Raw genomic sequence first — 26187 nt, forward strand, 5'->3', positions numbered from 1 at the left:
TGGTGAATATCAGGCAGGGGTTTAGGACAGAGGCATGTGTCTGCAGCATCTGCCACTCCCCCCCCCCCACCCCTCATGCTCTTCCTCACGCTGTCCACAGGCGCCACGGTCTCAGTTGTCCCGCCTGCTGGGACGTGTCTGGACGGCTCCCCTGACACACACACACACACACACACACACACACACACACACATACACACACACACACGCACACACGCACGCACACACACACAAACACAATCACGCACACACATGGATATACACTCACTACTCACTACTCACTTACACTTACACACAAACACACACACACACAAATGCACGCACGCACGAACTACTCACTTCGCACGCACGCACCCACAAACACACACACACACACACAAATGCACGCACGGACGCACATACGCACTACTCAACTAGACTTACACACACACACACACACACACACATAAATGCACGCACGCAAGAACGCACGCACGCTCGCACTACTCACTTACACTTACACACACACACACAAACACACACACACCAATGCACACACAAACACGCACACACACAGACATATGAGTTGCTGGATGGGGTCCAGTGAAATGACTGTGCCTCGTATCATGGTCGACCTCTTTAGGTGCCTATGTGGGACACAGTAGCTGCGCCCAGATAGACAGCTGTTATCAGTGTAGATTGCTGTCTGTGGTAAAGCCTCATGCAAAGCGTTGATTGATGCTCTCCACTGTGAGAGCAGCTACTGTAACTGAGTCTGGGCAGTGGTGCACTGTTCTCTACCTTAAAGGCTCCACCGGCCACCATTTTCCTTCTTTTTGCATAGTAGTTTCAGTCCCACACAGGACAAGATGATCAATTCCTTGTGGTGGTGGTAAGGGACTTCCCCGCAAACAGGGAACGTCCCCAGGACGTTAACAGGAGATTCGTAAGGTCCCCAATCGTCCCCAATTGGTCCCCGCCACAACGTTCGCTAGAGGACGTTACCAGAACGTTTTTGACGTTCGTAGCAAGTCTACGTTTGGTCCTTCTGTAACGTTCGCATGAGTCTTAAATCGGACTTTTAGGGAACATTATAATTTGGTCTCTCAGCACACGTCCCCAAGACGTCCTTCAAAAACGTCCCCGTTACCTTTACCTGTGGTCCTCATGCGTGACGTTCGCATGAGCCTTAAAACGGACTTTTAGGGAACGTTATAATTTGCTCTGTCAGCACACGTCCCCAGTACGTCCTTTCAAAACGACCCCTTAACCTTTACCTGTGGTCTTCTGCGGGACGTTCGCATGAGCCTTAAATCGGACTTTTAGGGAAAGTTATAATTTGGTCACTCAGCACACGTCCCCAGGACGTCCTTTAAAAACGTCTCCTTAACCTTTACCTGTGGTCTTCTGCGGGACGTTTTCATGAGCCTTAAATCGGACTTTTAGGGAACGTTATAATTTAGTCACTCAGCACACGTCCCCAGGACGTCCTTTAAAAACGTCCCCGTAACCTTTACCTGTGGTCCTCTGCGTGACGTTTGCATGAGCCTTAAATCGGACTTTTAGGGAACATTCTGATTTGGTCTCTAGGCACACGTCCCCAGGTCGTCCTTCAAAAACGTCCCCGTAACCTTTACCTGTGGTCCTCTGCGGGACATTCGCATTCGGTCCTTCCAAAACGTCCCCTTGACGTCCTCTGATGGTCCTCTCTGAACCAGAGGTTCCGCTAGAGATTTTTTTTTTCATTTGCCCGACATTTTAATGATAAGCCGGCCAAATATCTATTTCTGCTTCTAAATTAGCCTATTGAAGAAAACTGATGGCCTGCGTAGCTTAAATAATAACATAATCAGGTAGTTGAGAATGCAACATGTTTATTTTCCTAAGTTTACAATGGGAAACAAAAACATTAATGTCTAATGCGCGTCAATAAGTGGCCTTTAATCGCAACCTGCTGTGGCGTTAAAATGAGCGCCGCAACATGGTCATTGCTCTGTTCAATGAGAGCAGAGATTCTAAAATTATTCGACCCTCTTGTGAATCCTTTGCATCGCCTTTTCGCAGTGCTAACAGAAAAATTTACTGTGACTATCAACTACCTCGCACCTTAGCCAAGAGAACTTGTCACTCCATAACGACATAAACGCCCGACATTTCGGCCTTTTCTCTGGTGAAGCTGTTCGAACATCTAGGGCTTCAGGTATTCAGTGTTTGGAAAGTTCACTTTCTACATGAACTAGTTCAGTTCATTGTCCGTAATTCAAAATTTTGAGTTCACAGCTCCAATTTTCAATATGCTGCGAGTGCAAGCTATAATTTTTCCAAATCTCTGTCTGCAATACCGCTCTCGGCTCCTTCTGCGCGCTCACGCACGGGCATAGACAGTAATGAAATGAAACGCGTTCAGACGCAACACTACAGGTATTACAGGTTCATCCTCGTCAGACGGTTTACCCTCATCAGTTGTGTTTGGCCTCTGAAAAAAAGCTTTTAAGGCTAGTCTGCTTGGCCTTCTCACTCAGTTCGCTTCTTGTTTGTAACCGAGGGTTTGCGCTTTAAAATGCAGCATATGCGTGTTGTTAAATAACTTTCTAACGGCAGATTAGCCTGTTCCTTTCAAACATAATAAGGGAAGTGCACGTTTGCTTTATAGGCCTAAATATTAGGATTGTTGTCAAATCCAGATTGTGTTTGCGAGACGGGTTTTTTTAAGAAATTCCAATCAGACAATTTGACCGGTGAGCTCTACGTTCTGTTGCAGCATCTTTGAAGGCCTGTGGAAAGCTCAATGTTAAAGCTAGAGACTTGATAGACTTTCCTATGTATGCATTGTATTGGAATCATGCAGACATTAGATTTATAGCACAGATCAGTAGAGAAGCATTCATATTTATTTTATTTCATCATTCTTAGTTTGGCTAGTTATTCTGCCTCCCTGCCCGCACGTCCGTGACGTGCCATGGATGTTAATTAAAAAAGGAATCCCTCAATGCGTAGTGACTGAGATCGCTACAATATGCTTTTCCTCAAACCCTCGGAAAAAATGACTACGTTTGTTGGCTGTCTCACACTGTGGTAAACGTGTTAAAGTGACAAAATAATTATCAGACAGTGTTAGTACAGTAGGTAGAGAAGAGGTTTAGTAATAGGAAGGTTAAGGGTTCAATTCCCAAGCCTCGCAATCAAGTTTGTAAGCGCGTGTGTATGTGTCTGTGTCTATGTATATCATGTGAAATGTGCTACATAAATAAACTTGAACCTGTGTCTGTGTGTGCCCTTTAAGCAAAATGACGGCTCCGCGATCTATTATTATTTAATTTTTTTCATTTAGCTCAGCAAAAACGGGCTTTACCCCCACCGTGCCTGCTACGTCCGCGGTGCGTCCTTGAATAACGTCCCCAGGATGTCTAAAACACGTTTCCCACCACAATGCCCTCAGGACGTTCTTGCAACTTCCTGCAGAGCGTCCCCAGGACCTATAGATAACGTTTCCCAATTGTCACCGCAACATCCTCGGGACGTGCTTGCAACGTCCTGCAGAACGTCCCCAGGACCTATAGAAAACGTTTCCCAATTGTCACCGCAACATCCTCGGGACGTGCTTGCAACGTCCTGCAGAACGTCCCCAGGACCTATAGAATTGTTTCCCAGTTGTCACCGCAACGTCCTCGGGACGGTCTTGGAACGTCGTGCAAAAGGTCCTTGAGTTGTCAAGGGAACCATACACATTTACGTTTTTAGAACGTTCAGAGAGACCATTACAGGAAGTCGAGGGGACGTAATTTTGCTTACAGGGTTCACATTGTCCCAAAGGCTTCTAAAGTAGTCCCGTAAAAAAAATTTATTGGAGAGTTCTGTGTAACCATAGAGACGTTCTATGTGGATAAACGAAAGACCCTTTCCCCCCCCCCCCGTAAGACTGTAAAGAAACCCCCATTCCTCCTCCTTGGCCTCACACTCTACTGTAAGCAAAGGTTACGTTTGTTGCTGTGTTTGCAGAGTGCTGCTACTTCAACATTAGAACCTCCCACTTTGGAACACCACTGCTAGCCACACAGGCTAACAGACACACAGGCTAACTGACACACAGGCTAACTGTCACACAGGCTAACTGACACACAGGCTTACTGACACATAGGCTAACTGACACATGGGCTAACAGACACATGGGCTAACTGACACTCAGGCTAACAGACACACAAAGGCTAGAAGACACACAGGCTTATCGACACACAGAGGCAGGGGAGTGTGAGTGTGGAAGCCTGCCCTGAGCTCCAAAAAGGCACACAGTGTCCCCGTGCACAGGTCTGCTCCTGCCCCCCACCCCACTGATAACTGGTTCTGAAGGAGGGGTGAAGCAGACCCCGGATCATAGCTACACACCGAGGGAGGAGCCAGGGGTGTGTGTGAGAGAGAGAGAGGGAGAGAGAACGAGGAGGAGAGGGGAGGGAACGGTGTTCGATACCAATGTTTTGCCCTTCTTTCCCCCTTTTTGCCCCTTTCCGGAGCTCCTGTTTGTCCTGTTTCACTAGTCACATATGTTGTAGAAGTGTATTTTTCGCTTGAGCTTAAAGTGCAGATGAAGTCAGAGAGAACGAGATAGAGAGAGGTTTAAGAGGTTCATAAAGCAGTCAGATGCGTAGCCATGACTGGTTGTGGTCAGAGCATGAAGGTCTGAGCAAACGTGAGATAGAGAGAAGACAGACCAGGTGAGGGAGAGAGAGAGAGAGAGAGAGAGAGAGAGGGAGAGACAAAGAGAGAGAGAGAGAGAGAGAGGAAGAGAAAGAGAGAGAGAGAGGGAGGCAGAGAAGGAGGGAGAGAGAGAGAGAGAGAGAGAGAGAGAGAGAGAGAGAGAGAGAGAGAGAGAGAGAGAGAGAGACACCATGTGCACAAAACACGACAGACTGTCATGTCAGATTTCTCACTTCTCTCACACACTTCATAGATCTTCACTTACCAGAACAAAAACTAAAACAAGATTCTCCCTGACTAACGCTAAGAGGTCTGGATGTTCCGTTCCGCAGAACGCTTCAGAGGAACAAATGTAAGGAACCCGGTGGAACTTGTGTTGACCCGCAGATGCCTGCCGTGGGTGGGAGGAACGTGTGCACCGCGGGCCAAGGCTTGGTGGTGTGTCTGGATAAAGAAAGAGATTAGGCAGTCCAAATGTGGAAAGAGCAAACTCATTATACACCATTTAACTTATGAAAGAATGTGGGGAGGGGGGAGGGGGAGGGGGGGGGGGGGGGGGGTTAAAACCAGAGAGAAAGTGAGAGAAGTGATGACTGAGAGTGCGAAGGGTAGGTGCGCAGGGCTCAGTGTTTCAGTCCTGCTTTTCCTTTTTCATACTTTATAAGTGCACATCTATTGTAGAAGTGCACTATTTCCTAGAGCAAACATGCAATTGTTTGAAGGCAGAGAGAGAGAGAGAGAGAGAGAGAGAGGGAGATTCAGGGAGATTGATAAAGTCACACATCAAAATATCACCTTATGAATGGTTGCATCTACTATAAAGCTTACATATAAACTAAGTGTAGAGAGAGAGAGAGAGAGAGAGAAAAAGAGAGAGAGAGAGAGAGAGAGAGAGAGAGAGAGAGAGAGAGAGCCTTTTAGACCTTTTAGTCTCTCGCTACCTAAAGTTATCCCATCACTCATAAATCTTTTTCATACTGTCTGGAAGGCCTGAACTTTCAGCAGGCCAGTTGCAAGAGATGTAAGTCCTGTGAGCTTTAGGTGGCTTGGGGTGTGGAGTTTTGTCAAAAACATCACAAAACCAGTTTGCCCTTTAATACTCTGCTCATCAAGGCTGTCTGGTTGAACTCTGACCCACCTTGTTAATGCTAAGCAAAGGCTGTTGTGTTGCTGATTTATCCTACTACATGTTACGTAGCCATCAAACACCTGCACCCTGATTGGTTTAATTTAGTTTAGTTGGTTTAGTTTTATTTTGTTAGACCAGGAAAGAGTTTGGAAAAAAGTAAAGCATACATTTTGGGTATATTTGTCATCATGCAGTCTGAATGCAAATCTGTTTTTTAACGGTTTCTGTGAAGCCTCATGTTGATCATTTTCACTTGTAAAAGCTGCATAGCCGTTACAGTGCGCTGGTCGGGATTGCACTGATTTGAATTGACTACGAACTGGCAGCAGTGCTTGATTTAATCTGGCCATGCTCACACCCCTACACGAGGCCCTCCTGTCTCTCTCACACACACACACACACACACACACACACACACACACACACACACACACACACACACACACAGACACACACACACACACACACTCACACACACACACACTCACACACTCACACACTCTTTCAACATCCATTTCCAGGGCACTGATTAGATATCTAAGCTATGGCACTGTGTTGGGGGAGTGGAGTCAAACTAGCAGACAGGCTCCAAAACTCCAGCTGATGCGGCGGTGGCCCTGTGCCAGGTCAGAGCCGGAACTGGGCCGGACCTGAGCCGGACTTGGGCCCGACCCGCTCCTGTATCAGCTGTGCTGTTGGGTGCGGAGCTCTGGCCAATGGGCCTCCATAAGCAAACACACCCCAGACTGACCCCCCTTCTCTGTGCGAGATGTGATCCGCCCCTGTTGAAATTCCTCCGTTTGGAATGTATTATCCTCAGACAGGATTAGCTCCTTAAAAAGCTGCGAGTCAAGTGCTGCTAAGAGGCTTGGGAGCAATTAGAAGGAACAAGAACTTTAGCTGATCAAATCCAGAAACAATAGTGTATGTTTGTGTGTGTGTGTGTGTGTGTGTGTGTGTGCATATGTGTGTGTGTGTGTGTGTGTGTGAGAGGAAGTGTTCAAGTTGTGTGGATGGATTTCAAAACATGTGTGTACATCCACTGAGGTGAAGCTCAACTCAACCCTGTTGTAGTCTTTTTCACTTCTGCTGCAAAAACAAAGCCCCTGGAAACAGTTCCATGGCTTAATCCTTTCAACCAACACTCACACAACAAAATACAGCATTTGAAAGTCAAATAGCTTAAAAAAAACTGTTTCTCAATCAGCTATATGTCGCATCGCCTGAAGAATTTTGAAAAACTGTTTTAACAGGGTATTTCCGGTTTCCTTCCTTTGGTTTCTTGTCACCGGTCATCGCTGGGTCGTTAGGCTCTTAAAATCACAAGCTGTCCCTCAGCTTGTGGTCCAATCTCTGACTTGTCTCTCACTCGGCTGAGAGGTGCTTGACTTATCAGTGGTTTCAAGACGAGAGCTGATGTAACAGTCAAGCAAACATGACAGCGAGAGACTACAGAAGGCCAGAGTAGGGAGGGTTTCTCATTCTGCAGTGGAGAGAGAGAGAGAGAGAGAGAGAGAGAGAGGCACCCAGAGAAAGCGAGAGGGAGTGACAGAAAGAGAGAGAGAGAAGGAGTGAGAGAGAGAGAGAGTGAGGCACCCAGAGAGAGAGAGGGAGTGACAGAAAGAAAGAGAGAGAGAGGCACCAATAGAGAGAGAGAGGGAGTGAGAAAGAGAGGAAGAAAAAGAGAGAGGCACCCAGAGAGAGAGAGGGAGTGAGAGAGAAAGAGAGAGAGAGAGAGGGCGTGAGAGAAAGGTATTTGCATGTGTGTCATGTAAGAGTTTGTGAAGAGTAGTTCTCCATGAATTCTAATTTCATGAGTCATCATTCTAGAATAAGTGACTGACTTATTCCAGGCAACATCCAATGGGAAATGAAGTCAGTGAGGATGACATCGCAAAAACCTGCAAGAATCTTTAAAGGGACCAGCACTTGTTTAACAGGGCTTGAAACCAGAATGGAATTGGTGATTGTGAAATATTAATTATCTTCCTTTCAGGGCAGAAAAGATATGCCTACTAAGCCTATTTGCTACACACTCTTCTCTCAGTCTTGCGCTTGTCGAAGACACACATGTTTTCTTGAACACAAGAGAAACAAAATCACTCTAAACCAACAATTACAATGCTGTTACAGGTATCACAAAGGCTTGGTCCGCCCCACCCAAAAAGGCACCTTACCACACACATGTTTGGTTGACCTAGATCTATTTGACCTGTCTCTTCTGGTCTGTTGAGGGGCTCCTTTCACGATCTGCGCTGTACTGCCAGAAGCCTGTAGGCATTGTGTGCGCCTGAACTCGTCCTCAGATTTTAATATGGCAGGAAACAGACACTCACATTTTACCTCAGCCAGGGCCAGCTGTTGTGTAACCATTCTGCTGATCAAATTCAGATTTGTGAAGGAACCTGGTGTTTGTCAGGGAGCATGGTGACAGGAGTCTCAGTGAACACATTTTGATTACTTTATCGCTTGGTCCTTGTGGTTATTCGCTGCCAGAGCTTTTCTGTACTTATTATTGAACAAATGTTTTTGTTACTCGTCTCACTGGAATTATTTCAATATTTTTCTCAGATTGTTTTTGCTGGCGTGTGTGCAAAAGAGGTTCGCTATGTTCGATATATAACAAATCCACAATGCAACAGTGGTTAGAAAAACATCCCCAGTATGTGGGAAAGCCTGTTTCAGAGTACAGATAAGATATTACTTACACTGCATACGAATAACAAGCCTTCCAGGTCAAAACCATTAATTTAATTATTCATACATTTCCACTCGATCAGTTATGCCTTCATTTTTAATTAAATACATAATTTTTCATCCACCAGTGGCTTCACTAGTGAAAATGATCATTGAGCTGACAGTCTTTTGAAGGTTACTGTCTCCAGCTCCACAACCTGATTCTGAAAGTTTTTATATTTCTCTGGGCGCCGCCAACCCAGTCATTGACCAGCTGAGGCATGTGATTGAAATCACGTTTTGCCACCCTGCTCTGCCAATTCATGTTTCGCCACCCTGCTTTGCAAAATCATGTTTTGCCACCCTGCTTTGCAAAATCATGTTTTGCCACCCTGCTCTGCAAAATCATGTTTTGCCACCCTGCCGTGCAAAATTCGGTGCTGGAATCAAAGTCTGAAGAATCATCTGTCTGTCTTCCCTTCCAGTGACGGATCGCCGGCAGCCGGCCAGCACAAAGACCTTGCAGAACCGGTCCGAGGCGTTGTCTGTCTGGTGCCTCAAAGTGCGCACAAAGAAGGCTCCAGTGTCACCCTGTAGGGGAGGAGGGGGGGGGGGTTGCATAGGCCTGTCTCTGTGTGGTGCGACCCTGCCCAGAGCCCAGCCTGTCCTTGGGTTTCGCTCAAGCCAACAGGCGAAGCATTATGACTGGACACAGATTAACATCAGTGAAGCTAAATAATGACAGACAGAGATGGCTGGGGAGGTCTGTGGAGACACACAACACAACTGGCCTGCGTAAATATATCTCCGAAAAAGCTGTGGGGCCAATAAAATATTTAGTTTTTGTAGTTTGTTCTCTGCTATTCTTCTTAAACTATTCTTTGTATGTTTTGCTACTGCCTATTTAGGCTGGTAAGAACACAAACACAACTGAAGTCCTCAGGTCTTGCAGGGTTCTGTGTGGCCCACAGATGTATTTAATACATACATCCAATTCAGGCAGATAAAATAGCTCATTCTTCTCCTCCTATAGAATGCTGTTTCCCCTTGATTCGGTTGAGAGGAATCTCGACTAACAGTTGTCAGTGCAGTGCAAGTAATGTAAACAGATGTGATGAATTTCATTAACGCTCGTTCATTAGTGCAGACAGTACACATTCAAAGCTCATGACCGTCATTAACGCTCTTTCAATAGTGCAGACAGAACACATTTAGAGCTCATGACCATCATAAACGCTCTTTCAATAGTGTAGACAGTACACACTTAGAGCTCATGACCATTGGCCTTTTGGTTCTAGTTTTGCCTTAATGATCCTCTTGCTAGTCAGTGCGATTCAAGGAGGTCATAAAAACCATGAAGGTTGCCATCTTTCCCCAAAGTTTGCATGTCAGTGTTTCAATCTGCGTGTGACTAAATAGTTTAGAGTGGTTTGGCAAGTTCCGCAACTCTCATGTTCTATTGACCCATTCCAACCCAAAGATAACACTCAACTAGTACCGTTTATCCCATTGGTATTCCCACATTGTTTTTACCCTGAAACATTACTCATTATGATTCATGCCATACGGATTTCCAGGCCAACCCATAAATCCACATATTATGACATCAGAAGGACTAGCCTACATCACATTCCTGACCAGAACAAGACTAGACAAGGGTGCATGAGCTATGAGACATACTAAATGTCCTTAACAGATGAAATCTAGTAAAGCCACTTTGTGATCTGAATTCTTTCCTCAAATCTCCAAATTTTGCATAATAATGATATAGATGTTTAGAGTTCTAATAGAGCAGTGGTAATACCAGTTTTGGGAAGGGTGGTCAAAGCAAACACACAGTGACAAAATGGGTCATTTTACCCTCCCAGCTCCAAGTGCCTTGGGTTAATAATATACAACACAAAACCAACACCAGCCAATCAACTCCCCCCTGAGGACGGACAGGTACTGAAGTACAGTCAAAGCCATTAGACGCCGAGTACCATGACACACAGAGAGCTTCAACATTAGGCGCATATCGTGTGCGTCTGAATGACGGATTAAGCCCATTGTAGAAGGTCAATCAACAAAATAAGATGCGGGCCAAAGTTATTCATGAATTCAAAGGGTTTTTAAACTGAACTGTTTAGGTGCTTATCTAGCTCAGTTTAACTGAGGGATATAAGCACTATGACCTTTGTTCTACAGTTGCTTACCTGAAGGCAAAATGTGGAATAGTTTATAAAACTGTAATGTAAATGTATCCGGTATGTCAACAATGTACAGCAGTGCTGTGCTGCTAGATAGGCTACCTTAATCCATAACTAAGGGAGGCACAGATATAGCTATCTTTTGTGCTTACTAAGAACTCTTTCTCTCTGAGTCACAAGAACTGTCCGCAGTGGTTTTCTTTATCTGGGCTATCTCATGGGCTGTTCCATGACAGAGACCACTGTGTCCAAGAACAACTGTGCTGGCATGCTCACATTTCACACATATGCTGTATCTGGGCACGGTCAAAGTCTTATTTACACTTGAGTCTTCTATATGCCCACTCAAGTTAAGATTAGTTATGCAGCAGATTGGCCTGAACTGGTTAACCTGACAGTGAAATGCAGTTGTATATTTTTTCCCTATCAAGAAATGGCAGGCATTTCGTTTCTAAAAAAAACGTATATAGACATTGAAATACAACTTCTTTGCACGTTAACAGGAGTTGCATTTAGAGGAATGATCTTCAAGATAATGTAGCGTGTCATTTAAAAAACGCCATAATGGCCCACGAATCGATATTGAGCAAGCCATGACGTGTCTATTACGGCACAATTAAACATTTCGTAAAAAGGTAGTCAACAATCAATTTGTCCGTTGATTACATACAAGGTTACAAGCATATAGGCTACAAGGAAAAGTAGACGTTTTATGCCACTAAATCCACTAAGAGCAATGAAGGGCTTCACATGCGTTCGAACGATATTTCGCACCTATTTCGCAAATTAATGGATGTCAGTGACAGATTTCAAACGCAGGAGGCGTGGCCGGTGACGCCCTTCTCGAGCAACAGCCAATCAAAACAAGAACAATTAACTTTTTTTTTCTAGTCTGTGTAGCGCTGTCTAGGCTGACAACTTCCAGTTCCTACTTTCTCTGTGCAGTGCACGCCTGTACCAGTCATCCTTTCGTCTTTTAACGTAAGCTAAATGTTCGGCTTTTACAGGATTTCTTGTTTAAGATACTTTTAGCCGTGGTGGTGTTTGCTCTTGTACACTTTTGACTAAATATATCCCTTACTCCCTAGGAAACAGCGAGGATGGAGGAATTTACAGGAATTAGCTCCACAACGCCGTCAGTGGATGAGCTTCGTGAGTCAGGCCCCGAGTACGGAACCGAGGAGACGACTTCTAAACTTCTCGACGACGCAGCAGATTTCCTTATAGACACGAGAGAGGCTGTGCCAAAGCAGCTGGACGAGGAGATTTTGGATCTGGCTGGCGGCGCACAAGATGCTATTGAGAGGCACAGGTCAACGTTACCGCGGTTCGACGAGCCGAGTTTTGAGTCGTTTTCGGACCCAATTCCAGAACCAGAGCCAGAGTCTTCTGTTCCAGAACCAGAACCCAAAGCAGCTGTGCACGACCTGGTTAGTGGATTTGGTGATGTCAGCGGTAAACCTACAAAAGTGGAAGATGCCCCTCAAAAAGAAGAAAGGACTGCCACCGTGACTCCGAAGTCTAGAGCGAAATCAGGCCCCTGTAAGTAGCCAACTGCAAAACTAACGTTAGCAGTAACTATTGTGCGACTGATGCATGTTGAATTTAGTTTACTGGTTATCTGTGCATAGTTCTGAGGGGAAACTTTGTTGTACAATAGCTAACACGAGGCGTAACTTTGCTAACATTGCTACGTTAACAGCGCACTGTGATTCACTGCATCTGACTCATAGCTGATTTTACCCATCGGCTTTTGAGCAGGTGTTCAATGATTAAGCGACGCAATATCCATTTTAACGCTGAGGATCAATTTCCAGTCAGAAGGCTTAAGAGTGACGTGACTGCTTTGAGACCTCGTTAGCATGATCAGTGGATGATCACTTAATGATGTTTCACAGAATGATTGAAGCAGCTAACTAGATATTATGTTAACGTCTGCTAATGAGAATTCTTGTTGAAATATAGGGAAAAGAAACACCGTAGCTAAGGTTATGAAGGCTGTTACTCTGTCATCAATAAGTTAAGCCTTCGTTGAAGCAAGACGTTGTTTTCACAAGAATATATGTTCTCTAGAATACAAAGATCAGTTTACATAAGAACACATTTTAAATACTTAAATAAATAGCAAGCCATCATAAACTGTATGTTTTTTTGCCACATAAACTGTACCGATGTGGATATACGCCAGTGAGAGAAGTTACATCCTTTTCCAGTTCAAATGGATGTATTGCAACACAAGCATGCCATCTTGTGGACGTACCGATAGATGTACAGGATGGTTTTGGTAGGGAAGCACACATGGACCTTTTTAAAAACTAAGACTACGCAAACCCCAGTTTCATCACTTCGTAGTGGCACTGTCTATTTCGTGTTTCCTGCAACTACTACGTTTATTTTTACAATTTGAAAGGTTTTTCATAGTATGCAAGTGTACTATTCCAACATTACGTCAGAGTCCATACTGTACAAAATGTACAAGCACACCATGACGAGGAGATGGTTGTACAACTTGCCCACACTGACGCTGGATACTGCCTTCAGGTGTATATTGATGTAGTTAAAGAAGCATTATGGAATTTTGGTGTAAAACTAGCAAGCTACCTACCTAAATGCATGCAAACCTTGCAAACACCAACAGTAGTGTAGTACTAGGCACTGATCAAAGCTTTTAGTGGTCTTTTTGGCAGTCATGTTGCAAAGCTTTTCATAGATTTTCGTGGGGTGTTTTTTTTCAACCCGAACCACAGAACAACATGGTGCATAGGCTGGATGGCTAGTGGGAAAGAGGGGTGTGTTTATCCTTGCATTATTGCATCATAATGACTGACGATGAATAAGTAGTTGCTCATAAAGAAATACAAATAAAAAACAGAAAGTGGCATAGTATTGCTTTCAATGTCGATGGGAAGTACATGTTAATGGTCTGGCCTCTAAAGCCAAGTTTTTAAAGTGGCAATATGGATGGTTTTAGAAATGGGAAAGAAAACACAAGATTCTTTTTTCTAAGCCTCTTGAATGTGATATGTTAGGGGCCATTCTCCTGTTCCAGGCCACTGAAATAGTCAAACAGCCATTATGCATTGCATCCTCATACAACCAAAAAAAAAAAACAATTAAGCTAACGAGAGGGCAAGCAAAGGCACAAATTAGTTGGAATTACCAAGTTCTTTCCAGGGTTTTGAATCCATCGCTTAAAAAAAATACGTTAAGTAAGAAAGAGTAAGATCCATAAGAAACTCTGCTTGAGGAGGTGCATATGCGTTAGGTTGCAATAATTCTCACCTTTCATCACTGCCACTTGAGAACACACCTGGTTCACTCACTGCAGCACCACTAGCACAAGCAGTTGTTTTGTTTAAAAGAAAATGGGGCCTGGCAGTACATTTACATTTTTCTTGTCCTCTTTAATTCCCTTTTGTGAAATCTGTTCGCTTGTTACAGTTTGACCTCATGAGGTCTTGGCCAAATCCATGAAGACTCCTTGGCCGAGGAGCATGGGAGTAATTAGTGTTGCTATGGGGACACCTGGGTTGTAGGTTTGCCCATTGCAACACTACGGGCCCAATCAGAAGTCTTTGCCATAATGAGTGTGGCTGCGCTAGTAAGATAGTTTATAATTGGATGTTCACGTGTTTTCATAACTCGGGGCTTTGGAGCTTGGCTCTGTGCTGTGTGAATGCCCTTAGGCCCTAAGCAAATAACTGTTTGTTGTGATCAGTCAGGGAGGACTGCAGCGTGTGTGTGTGTGTGTGTGTGTGTGTGTCTACATAAGTCTTTTCTAACAACTCCCCACTTACCTTACTTGTTATTCACAATAGTTGTGTATGCAGATGGCATATGGTGTGAGTATGCAGGTGGGCGGTAATGGATATATTAAGGCGGTCGGGATGGGATGTGGTGGTGGTGGGGTTGTTCTGTGTCATCTTGTCAGCTGACTGGCAGCTGTGCTTGGAGGGTGTGAGAGGTGAAGGACCTCCCCCACCCTTTTCCCCTTTTGCCCCACCGGTATCTGTGGACACACACACACGCACACGGTCGCCGCAGCAGCACCTACACCGCCACCACCACCACCTCCACCACCTCCTGTTCCCTGGGCGTGCGAGAGGCCTTCGCCACCTGCTCTTCAGCTGCCTCTCGCTCTCCTGCGGCTTGGTAATTGCCAGGGTGTTTCTTTGGAACGCGCAACTACATTTGAGAGAAAGTAACGCAACCTGCACTTCCTCAAGCAGAGCAACCTGCACCTCCTCAAGCGGAGCTTCTTTTGGATTTTACTCTTGCTTACTTAACGTATTTCTTATTTTTTTTAAGCGATGGATTCAAAACCCTGGAAAGAAATTGGTAATTCTAACTAACTTTTGCTTTTGCTTGCCCCTCTCGATAGCTTAAATGTTTTTTTTATTTTTTATAAATTTGGTTGTATGAGAATGAAATGCATGATGGCTGTTTGACTATTTGAGTGACCTGGAACAGGAGTCCTCCACAGCCATTGAAGGGTGAACTAAGGCCACGGCTGGTGGAAAGTTCTGGGCTGTGTTGACGGTGCAGTTTGTCGGCGGTGTCTTCATTTCTGGGGGGTGTGATTGCAAAAGAATGCTGGCAGTGCGCCTCCTGTGGCTGTAGTTGGCACCTGCACCACTCCTTCCATGCTTGTTGTAGAAAGTTAAGATTGAGTGATTTGTATGACTATATTTAATCGTAGGTTTTGTTTTGCATTACCACACCGACTGGAAAAATATTCCACTGCCCCTAACCACCTGAAGGGAGTGCATAGCTTTTGCACTTTGTGGTTTGTTTGCCCTGGTGTAGAGTGTAGTCTAGATCTACCAGGCTATTTTGATTACTTACAACCTTCTTGCAGTAGTCTGGATGCAAGGGCAGTCCAAAAAATTCTGTCGCATTGTGAGTTCCACATAAATTGTTGAACACCATGGGCCTTGTGTAAAAGGAATTGTGGACTTGGTCAAATGGTTGAATACGATTTGTCGGGCTTTTATTTTGAAGTCAGGTAGCGGGACGTGATAAAGAAGCGGAAGTAGAACTTGTCAGTGAAGTAGTTCGTTCTCTCTGTTGACTGGTGCACGGTGCACACTAGCAGGAGCAAGATGGATTCCAAACAAGGTTAGCGTACATTCTTTTGTCTTCTTGCCAAATCCTAGATTATTTTATTGTTTCCTTTGGCTGTTTTGCAAAACGGAGATAATGTATTTATATTTAGTTAAATTGGCAAGCAATTGTTTAACATGCTACTGAGGTTATGGGCTTTGGCCTAGCTCGGCGACATTTGTTCTGACAGCATTTGTTCGTGTGCGGGGAAGATTCATCAATACCTGGATGTTGCCGTCTGTTTGAACTGCCTATTCAGAAGCAACTCGTTATGTCAGAATATTTTGCTATTTAGTAAGGCAGCATTTAGTTAAGCAGCCGGTTGCATCATGATGTCAAAAAAACATTAAGCTAATCTAAAACGCCTGTTAAGCAAATGCGTTACGCTAATTAGAGAACCGTAAACGTTGGGTGCCTTAACACAACGATAAATAACATCACTGTCATCGTGTCAAAATCATTTGTAGTACATTTCTCATTATAATTCTGTAATTAGTTAAATGATATATCTTTTCGTTATCTGGCCCGATTCTTTTTACCTTAAGTTACATTTATTTTGGATTTCTAGGAATTGGTCTCTTTGGGGTAAATCAATAATTTGGTTACAAGTACCATATCCACACAACATTTTGTCAATATTTACTGTCAGGTCATATTCACGCTATTTAGTCACCTAATAGGCAACGGTGTTTAATAAATGCGATAAACGTGAGCTAGTTCTGCGAATATCATCCAGTCCGTTTGTAAATTAGCTTGAATAGGTGGTTAGCTGCTGCCGTTGGCTGTTAGCGAAAGCTAACTTGCTTAGGCAGCTACTTTTCTCTTATCTACACTGTGTTGGCAGTCTGTGTCAGCACTACGATAGGCAAATTAAGCCACATTTCATCATCCGCGATAGACTTCAACCGTAAACACGAAGGAGGATTTAAACAGTTGATTAGAACACCACACCTTTGAATCATGCAAATGTGTCGCTCAGTACGTTTTGGTTGTAAACCATGGTTTGTCGTTTTGATATATTCGGAGTCTAGCTAACTCGACAATTATTTGGTAATATTATATGTGACTCCTTTTAATTTCTTGTCGATTAATAGTTTGTCCGTACAGACGTTCTGTGACCTTTATTCTCCTTGTGCCCCAAGCGTCTAGGCTCAGTCAACATGCATACCGTAATGTTTAAATACCGACAGCATGTTGGTGACCAGCTAACGTAACGTTAGTCCTTTTGTATGGTTCTTTCTCTGCCGTGTTCCAATATGTATTTATAGTGGGGCTACGCTGTTGTCGGCTGAAATTGCATTCCATAGGCCTTTGCAGCCAGGGAACAGGCTATTTACAGCGATCATAGATCTCGCTGCGATACCGCTGGATCAGTTTAAAATATGCTGCCCCACAGCTTAAGAGAAGTCATGACATCTTTAATTTGGAGCCCGACTAAGGATACTTAAGTGTTTTCACTGCTGTACTTTTTAATTGAGCACGTTTTAACTGTAAAAAGAAAATGGACATCAGATGTGTCTGCAGTCAGGCTGAGCAATGGCTTCGATGAAGTTGCATACCTTGCAAGCAAGCATGTTTTGTTTGAGCTGTTATTTTTTTTTTTTTAATACAGTGTTATCCTTAAACAGTGATCACGTTTTGAGGAAATGTAGTCAAGTGTCCAAGGCTGTGTGGCCTTGTAGATTCGGGGAAGAAGCAGGTGGTGAGAATCATGTAATCGTTTATGTACGTTGTCTTGACTTACCTTAATCAAATGTGACATCTACAGTCAGTCCCTCCAGGATTTGGCAATGTTGTGTGTTCACAATTACATGCAAATTTCTGCAGTTGCTGGTTGCAATTTTCTATTATTACTACAATATTTCCGGAAGACCAAAAGTTGAGGTGATTTAGGTTGGGACTAAATAAAATCACACTTTTGGCTGCAACAATCGCAACAAACCCTTGCAAGGTATCACACTGTATAGTGCTGAAGGTGTCATCACTATATATATATATATATATATTATATTAGTTTGAAATACCATTGATCTAATAGACCTGACCCTCTCTCTCTGTTTATGTTCCCCTTTCCTTCCATGTCTGTGTAATAATTTTCTCTCACACTCTCTCTCTCTCTCTCTCTCTCTCTCTCTCTCTCTCCTGCAGTGGTGGACCTCGTGTACTGGCGTGACACCCAGAGGTCGGGGGTGGTGTTTGGGGCGAGTCTGTTCCTGCTGCTGTCGTTGTCGGTGTGCAGCATCGTCAGCGTGTGCGCCTACATAGCCCTGGCCCTGCTCTCCGTCACCATCTCCTTCCGCATCTACAAGGGCATCCTGCAGGCTGTGCAGAAGTCTGAGGAGGGACATCCCTTCAAGTGAGTTGTTTGTTTGTTTGTGCACCTTTTTGTTGTCATTTGAAGCATACGGGATCTTTCCTCTGCGGTATGTTCACAATGGACATGTAGGTGTACATGTTTACTGATGTCTACTCAAACTACACCCTGATATCTACTCAAACTACACCCTGATGAATACACACTGATGTCTACTCACAAATATCATTCTTACTTGGTTAATGTACACGACACGTGTATTTCTGGTTGTCCCTCACTGTTCAGTTATACCTGCATATACCCCCGATCTTCAGAAACAGAATTTCGAGTTTGACTCACCTGAAGTCTTAAGAGTGTACACCATCTATCCAAACACGCAGTTAAACTTGCATGCTTCCATAGATCTTTTGACTCCTATTTCTATACCCACACACTCTCATCAGTTGAAGTACAAGTGCATACACACCCAAATATGGACCCTTGAGCACCCTTAGTCTCAAACACACACACACACACACACTGGCTTGTTCAGCTAATGAAACTGCTCTAATCCTCTCTTTGATCATTCCACTGCGTTTATGTGCCCAGGCCGATTCTGCAGGGCTTAGTTTGAGCTTGTGGAGAGACGATTACCGCCACAGTTCTTACCTCAGACTCTTTAATTTCCACTCAAACACGCCAGAAAAACGCCCTCACTAACGGATCATGTTAATACGGGGAATGCCCCCTTAATGTTATTTAAAATGCTGTAGGAGCCCTTTTGGATGTCATTTTCTGAGATGCCTAACCAAAGGGTATAAACTAATGCTTTGCTAGTTTTTGAGTTTTAAGATTGCTGTCTGAGTGACCATGAAGTGGTTGGCAAATGTTGTCATATTAAACGATAATTAGGCATATCTGAAGAATTGTCATTATCCATTTGCCTTCAAAGGCTACAGTCTACCGCATCCCTTTGTGGGAAAAAATCCTTGTACCCCTAGGTCCATACGAATCAGTTGCCTCATGCAAGACTGAAGCTAGTGAAATGAAGCCCGCTAGTAGTGACTACTCAGAGCACGTCCCTGAAAGCGGGCAGCCCTGCTATGGCCAGATTGGGGCGCCATCATGGCAGCTTTGCCAAGGCCTTGCTGCACCGGTTTGTCCCCACTGTGCCAGGGTGATGGTAGGAAGCGTGGTTGTCAAAGTGATGAAGATGATGGTGGTGGCGGCTGTGATTGAGGCACTGATGGGTGTTTCCTCCTCTCCACAGGCTGTACCTGGAGCAGGATGTAGGTGTGCCCGCCGACCTGGTGCACAAGTACAGCGAGGTGGGTCTGCGCCACGTCAACACCGGCATCAAGGAGCTGCGCCGCCTCTTCCTGGTGGAGGACCTGGTGGACTCTATCAAGGTGAGCAGGAGCAACTAGCTTCCTATTAATAAGCTAACCCTGTATTGGCAAAAGAACAGGCCAGGGTCCATCATGTGGTCCTGTATAGTGGACAAACTGTCCATGTTGTCCAGTGTAGTGGACAATATGTAACTGAGTTGTACTTTCCAATACCAAGAAAACATTGAAAAGCAAACAAATTCAAGAGATCACCTAAGTAGAAAATAGAATCTTTAAAAAATATATATAAATATTATTTATGAAGTCGAAGTCATTTTCTTTTTTTTTTTTTTTTTTTTTTTTTTTTTTTTAACAGTCACGTTCCTATCCTTGTACATTTCTATGAACTGCTAATGGTCACAGCTTTACAAAAGTCAGCTTTGGCTCTGGAGGATGGAGATTTCAGTGGCCACAACTGAGTGAGCACACCCAAACAGACCCTTCATGCAGCACAGTGAAGGCTCTGACCACTGGGTGAGCACACCCAAACAGAGCCGTCTTTTGCAGCACACTGAAGGCTCTGACCAATAGGAACGCTTTTGCCCTATTAAAACACATTGGCCTGAGAGCTGACTTGTGCTTCAGCTTCCCCCACCCTCAGAAATATCAGCTGTCCATCTACTTCAAATGTGTGTTGTGTGCGTCTTTGAGGTTCTGACTGTATGTGTGTGTGTGCGTTTTGTATGCATGTTAAGTCTGTTCTCTGTGTGTTTGTGCCCTCACATTTTGGGTGCTCGACTTCACCAGCTCCTGAGGAGGGTAGAAAGATATATCCCAGAGGGGGACGTAGTGTACAAAAAGGAATGAAAAGTAAATGGAACAGACAGCTAGAGTAAAAGAAAAAGAAGCTCATGCATCTTGAAGCAGCTGTGTGTGTCTGTGGCTCCAGCTCCACAAGGGGCCTATTGTGAGTCAGATTGGGGGGGGGGGGAGAAAGAGAGAATCATTTAGGGGTTTTAGGCTGGTGTCTGACAGATCCCCGTCTCTATGTGGCAACGGAATAGAAGTCTGCACATGTCCTTTTGTGGGGGAGGGGGGGACTGGAAGAGTGGGAAGTTGTTGGCAGGGCATCTGTGAAGAGGTGGGGGCAACTGGACAGTCTGTACCGGTCTCAGGCTCATGGGAAGTGTTGGCGTACTTGGGTGTCAGTGGTTGTCCCTGGAGCTGTGTGTTTCTTGCAACTGCCACGGTTGTTCATTTTGGAGCCACCAGCTAGTTTCATTAATCGATTAGTCTCGAATGAAAATGGTCTTAATGATGAGATGCAACTCTGAGACTAGTAAAATTTCCCCCGCCCAACGCGCACTCACACACTATCACACACACGATCACACGTGCGCATACCTTTCTTGTTATGTAACACTAGTCCTGAGACCAAACTGTGTATGCAGGTTTGAGGTTTGTATCGCTGCCTTTGAATGTAAAAATAGACATTTTTGACACTAAGCCAAGCTGGCTCTCCCTTCTCTGCGTCTCCCTTTTTCTCCCTCTTTTAATAGGCCTATACACCCCCCCCCCCCCCCCCCCCCCCCCCGCCCCCCTCTCTCTCTCCCATTCACACCTTCCCTCACTTTATTAAATGTGGCACGGTGGGACAATGGCTCCTCTGTGTAGGGCTGCTGCTAGGCTCCACAGTGGCTGTGCAGGACTCTTATTTTGTCTCATGGTCCGTGCTGCCTCAGCAGTTGCCATTTGTGGGCATTAACATGCTCCGCACTACGGTCACTATGCCAACAGCTGGTTGCACGGAACTGTGAGGCAGTCCAGGAGTCTGTCAGAACTGCCTTCACAACTGAAAAGAAGGGGGGCCCCTTATCTGACGCTTGTATTTATGTAAATCATTTCGGTGATGTGTCTGGTGACAGCTGTGAAATGTAAATCCATGGCTGTAACCACAATTAGCCAAATATGCTGTGCGAGACGGCTGCATTAGCACTGTATTAGCTCCATTGTGTCTGTCCCTCTGTTGCCATTGTCCTGGACTGTTGTACTGTTCATAGCGCACACAGTGGAGCAGGAATAGAAACTCTGAGGTAGAGCTCATCTGAGGACTAACTGCGCCTCAGGTTTCTGCTGGTCTAATCTGGGGACTGCTGTTAAGAGAACATGCGTTTCTTTCCAAGTTGCCTGTGCTGGTGTCCGAACTAGAGGGACTCAAAGATAGTGTTTGGCGTAGGCTAGGCTAGACACGATGCGTAAGAAGGTTTTTGTTGCCAGTGCAGGTTAATGTTTGTATTTTAATGGAAGTGAGGGCAGACACTTTGTTATAAATAAAATGGCAAGTTAACACAAACTTACATTATTTCTTTGTCAACAATGTTATTGATCCCCAATGTGTGTTGTGGGCAAGAGAGATTACGTTGTAGTTTAAAAAGTTGCTGAAAGACCCCTATTGGTTGAGGTGAATCATAAGTGGGTCATGTCTAAATTTGTGATTGTGTTCTTTTTGTTTCTGTAACAAGACAACTCGACCAAGACCTTCCTCTTGTGTCGTCATGTAGTCATATCCTGAGGAAACGATGCCAGTTAGTACATGGCACAACAGTCGCATTGGGCAGTTGGTTGGCATTCTCATACCAAGCGCTCCTGTAGCCGTCATGGCAATGACTAATTAGTTCGTAAATCAATCTGATCTCTGTTTTCAGACGTAGCCCCATTAGTGCGTCAGCTTTGGTCGAATGGGAAAACGCTAACGCTAGTTCCTTTTCTACAACCAGCCTCTTGTCCGTTTGAGGCTCTCAGCGTCAAGTGACCATCGAGTGTCCTTGACGGCGTCAGTAGCCGTGTGTTTCTCTCTCACACACACACACACACACACTAGTGAAGCTTCGTCCCCTGAGCTGTTGGCTGGTGGTGTTCTCGGCTGTGTTAAGTCAGCACCTTCTGGGAGCCCTCTCCGTCAGCATGTTGGCCTGGGTCCTAATCTTCCAGGGACCAACTTGACTGGCTTGCCAACCGTCCGGCCTCAGGCAGTAAAAAACCCTCCGTGTATGGAGAGCTCTATGGCGTCTTTGGCGGGAGTGATGGGTATGTGGCCTGGGGGTTGGGTGGGGGAGGGGAGGGAGGCAGGGGTAAGGTTTCCTCTGGACCTTGTGCCCTTTTGCACGGTCTGGGACCTCAGCCATGGCCGGAGAGAAACGGGCTTCTGGAATGAGCGGCCACCGGTGACTGATGGGCCCATTTGCCCATGTTTGTTCCCAGACACACACTCTCCTCTTTTTTTTACACACACACACACACACACACACACACACACACACACACACACACACACACACACACACACACAACCAAGAAGAAGAGGTCTCTTGTCTGGGCATTTAAAAGCGTGACTATGATGATGCAGTCCACATGCTAAGTCGCCACCTTCATTCCCCATCCTGGCTTCATATTAACATCCATGTGGAAGAAACCAGGTTTTGCTATTTGAGTCATTTGATACTGTAGAGTTACCTCATAAACCACATTCTCTCTCTCGCTGTCTGTCTCTTGCTCTCTGTCTAGTATGGATTTATCAGTTATTTCATTCCATATTGTATTACAAAATGCTTCCTCACCAGGCGCTTAAAATGTCATGTTTTTTTGTAACATGTTACATTAACAGCTTAATCCTACAGAGCCCGCACTGTAATGTCATCCAAGGAACTTCTGTCGTTTGTGAGATTCTGAGCTACAGATGGGTCTGAAATGAATATAGAACATAATCGAGATGCAAATATTAATGTCGGCGTGTGTGTCTGTTGCAGTTTGGTGCCCTGCTGTGGATTCTCACCTACATTGGTGCCTTTTTCAACGGCCTCACCCTGGCCATCATGGGTAACCACTCACACTCGCACTCTCTCAAAATGGTTATATACTTAGGTCATCGTGTGTACACTTACATGGCGCACATGCTTTTCACCTTGAGCACTGTCTTGCATGCGAACACACACACACACACACATATATATATAATTACTCTCAAATGCATTCCACTGGCAGTTGCCCAGGCGTGGTAATGGAGCGAAAGCAAGCACATAAAAATAAGAAGATGGATTTATAGTGGTTGACGCCACACTAATGCAGCCCAGTCTATTCGTTTCCTCCATGCTGCATGCAGCCCACAATGACCTCCTTGCTTTTCAAGGTGCTGCATTAAAATACCAAGGGATAAGCTATGGAGTAATATATATATATATATATATATATATATATATATATATATATATATATATATATATATATTATATATTAAAAAAAACGTACTGTTTACTGTGTGTGTGACCTCTTTCTCCTGCTATCATCTTTTTTTTCCGTAACCTCTTCTACTTCCTCTTCCTCAGTGCTGGTTGGAGTGTTCGCCTGGCCAGTGATTTACGAGAAACACCAAGTATGTGATACACACACACACACACACACACACACACACACATACACAGTCAGCCTTACCATGACTCATTCACTTTCCTCACAAAAATATATTCAATCCAGATCTAGGGACTTGGTGAACTGTGTGTAGATCTGTCTTCTAACCCACAGTTTGCAAAAACTGCGATGTTACTCCAAACCATTTATTGACTTCATTTATTGTTGCCTGCCTGTAAAGCCTCCTCTGACCAATTTAATATTTTCCTTTTCCAACCCACAGACTCAGATTGATCATTACTATGGGATGGTGAGCGGTCAGATCAAGGACGTTGTCGGGAAGTAAGTATCCTCCCCCTCTCTGTAGATAACCTGTGAATACAGGTTTCTAGACATAAATGGAGAATATGGACACCTCCAAACAAACGTGTTTTTTTTTTTTTTTTTTCCCCAGTTGGCTAGTTTCTGATTTGTTAGTGGAGAGCCCAGGCTGGTTTAGTTCCCCTCCCAGGCTGGTTTAGTTCCCCTCCCAGGCCAGCATATCTGATGTCAGATGCCATTAAACAGGCATTCATACCACACAAACTCAGAAGGGTTCGTTTACGGTCAGAGCCAGGTCTTGGTATATCAACTGTCGGACACTCAGTTGTGATCTTGCAGAGGTTTTTTTGTAATATTCAGACCTTAGCTTTATTTTTATAAAAAAAATCCCCCTAGAACTTTCTGGGTTATATACCCATTCATTACATTTGCACTAGCTCAGATACCCCGGCAGAACTGGACCTTCTGTTGGCATCGTCGCTTTTCCCTTTTCAGTGTTACGTCAAAACCCTTGTTCCACTTTTTTTTACGGTTTCTGTGTCTTGAGCACCTCTGTCCTTTCATAACCTGCACATTAGGACACAAATGTCAGAATAGGTGGCGTTTCGAAGGTGTGGTTTGGCTGTTTGTTTGTTTGTTCTTCAGTGGGCTCAAATGCATCCAGGCTGATTTGGTGTACCTCTTCTGTGCTCTCTCCTCCTCAGGATCCAGGCCAAAGTCCCTGGGCTGAAACCTAAAGCAGAATGAGAAGACTGCGCTTGAGCTGGTGTGTGTGTGTGTGCGTGTGTGTCCATGTATGTCCATGTTCATGTTTAAGGAAGTGTGAGTGTGTGTGTGTGTGTGTTTTGAGGGAGGGATGAGAGATTGAAACCTTAAGGAAGTTGTATGATTGAAGAGAGGAGAGGGATGAGAACAAGGCCTTCGACATTGTAATGTAAACTTGTCCTTTCTTTGTTTTGAAGAGGGTTTTTTTTTTTTTTCTTGCAGTCCTGCCATCAGCTGAGTAAGCACTCTTTAATTTGATGGCAGCAGTTCCTGTCATTACCAGCTCAATGTTGTACGTCCCCGTCACTTAAAATAAATAAATAAATAAGCCTAATTATTCACATTTTTGTAACCTCAATAAGGAAAGTCTCACAACCACACTTTGTCATGAGGGAAATGTTTATTTGAGATGAATGTTTTAATGTGTTCTTTGTTTGTTCATTTTTTTTGAGGATTTGTTTGGTTTGTTTTTGCCTGATGTATGCTATCCCAGTGCATAGTTTTCTGTTTCACAACAGCGGTGGCAATCTAATTTCTTTGTCGTTCTTAAAGGGACTAAAACACCCGAGGGTACTGTAGCAACTACTGTCACCGGTCAAGGTTTTTTTTTTTTTTTAGGGGTGGTGGGGTGTAGTGTGTGTTTCCTGGTATTTGCCATTTTACTAGTCACCCAATACAAAAGCAATGCTTCTAGTTTCAGCATGTGCACTTGAGCAGTCAGTCACTCCTGTTCTCACACCATTAATTAAGAACCATTCTAAGTTTTTGTTTTTTGTTTGCTTGGATGAATTGCAAGAAGTGAAGCTTTTTATTGCCTCCTCTCACCCTGTTACAGCTCACTTTGTGGATGAAATGACAAAAAAAGGTAAAAGTTTACAAAAGCTCAACGGCATCGCTTTTGTTTGTTTTGTTTTCTTTCTTTTTTTTTTTATTTCATAGTCCTGTCATTTTACGCTGCAGATTTTTCTCTTTGCTCATCCCTGCTTTCCCAGTGCTGTCAGTCATCGGTCATGTGACCTTCTGTGGGCGGGAACTCACTTCCCAGTGGTGGAGGGAGAGGGGAGGGGGCGGGGGGGGCTCAACCTGTGAAGTGCTTTTGTGAAAGTGTAAACAAGAACCAATAAAAAGCGCCTAGGCACACCCCACACTTTGGTCTGTATGTGTTCTCATAAACGCCTTAAAACTGCTCGGCCATAGTGCACTGAAAACCTTACAAGTTGTAAGAATTCGGTCAGCATCAGGAAGTGTCTGATTTCCAAACGTATTTGCAATTTTGCAGCCCTAATGTGTGTTGAAATAGGATGAAAA

General features: G+C 44.4%; 1 protein-coding gene across 2 annotated transcripts; it reads left to right on the top strand.

Annotated features, from left to right (window-relative positions):
- Nucleotides 1-14685: 14685 nt before the first annotated feature.
- On the top strand, nt 14686-25771 carry rtn4a (reticulon 4a). Of its 2 annotated transcripts, XM_080840554.1 has the most exons (8): nt 14686-14817; nt 14974-15003; nt 17917-18124; nt 19332-19470; nt 23196-23265; nt 23772-23818; nt 24077-24135; nt 24819-25771. In XM_080840554.1, the coding sequence occupies exons 2-8, from the start codon at nt 14976-14978 to the stop codon at nt 24859-24861; spliced, it is 594 nt and encodes a 197-aa protein (XP_080696680.1). In that variant the 5' UTR covers nt 14686-14817; nt 14974-14975; the 3' UTR covers nt 24862-25771. The 2 variants fall into 2 exon arrangements, with proteins under 2 accessions (XP_080696680.1, XP_080696681.1); XM_080840555.1 differs by lacking the exons at nt 14686-14817; nt 14974-15003 and adding an exon at nt 15663-15783.
- The last annotated feature ends 416 nt before the right edge of the window (nt 25772-26187 follow it).

This window comes from Sprattus sprattus (genome assembly GCF_963457725.1).
Source record: "Sprattus sprattus genome assembly, chromosome: 1".
Classification (NCBI taxonomy): Eukaryota; Metazoa; Chordata; class Actinopteri; order Clupeiformes; family Clupeidae; genus Sprattus; species Sprattus sprattus.

Bases quoted from the DNA above. Each gene is read 5' to 3' on its own strand.
- rtn4a (XM_080840554.1), top strand. From the start codon at position 14,976: ATGGATTCAAAACCCTGGAAAGAAATTG. The intron at 15,004-17,916 runs GTAATTCTAACT...TCTCTCCTGCAG, and splicing joins AAAACCCTGGAAAGAAATTG to TGGTGGACCTCGTGTACTGG. The intron at 18,125-19,331 runs GTGAGTTGTTTG...TCCTCTCCACAG, and splicing joins GAGGAGGGACATCCCTTCAA to GCTGTACCTGGAGCAGGATG.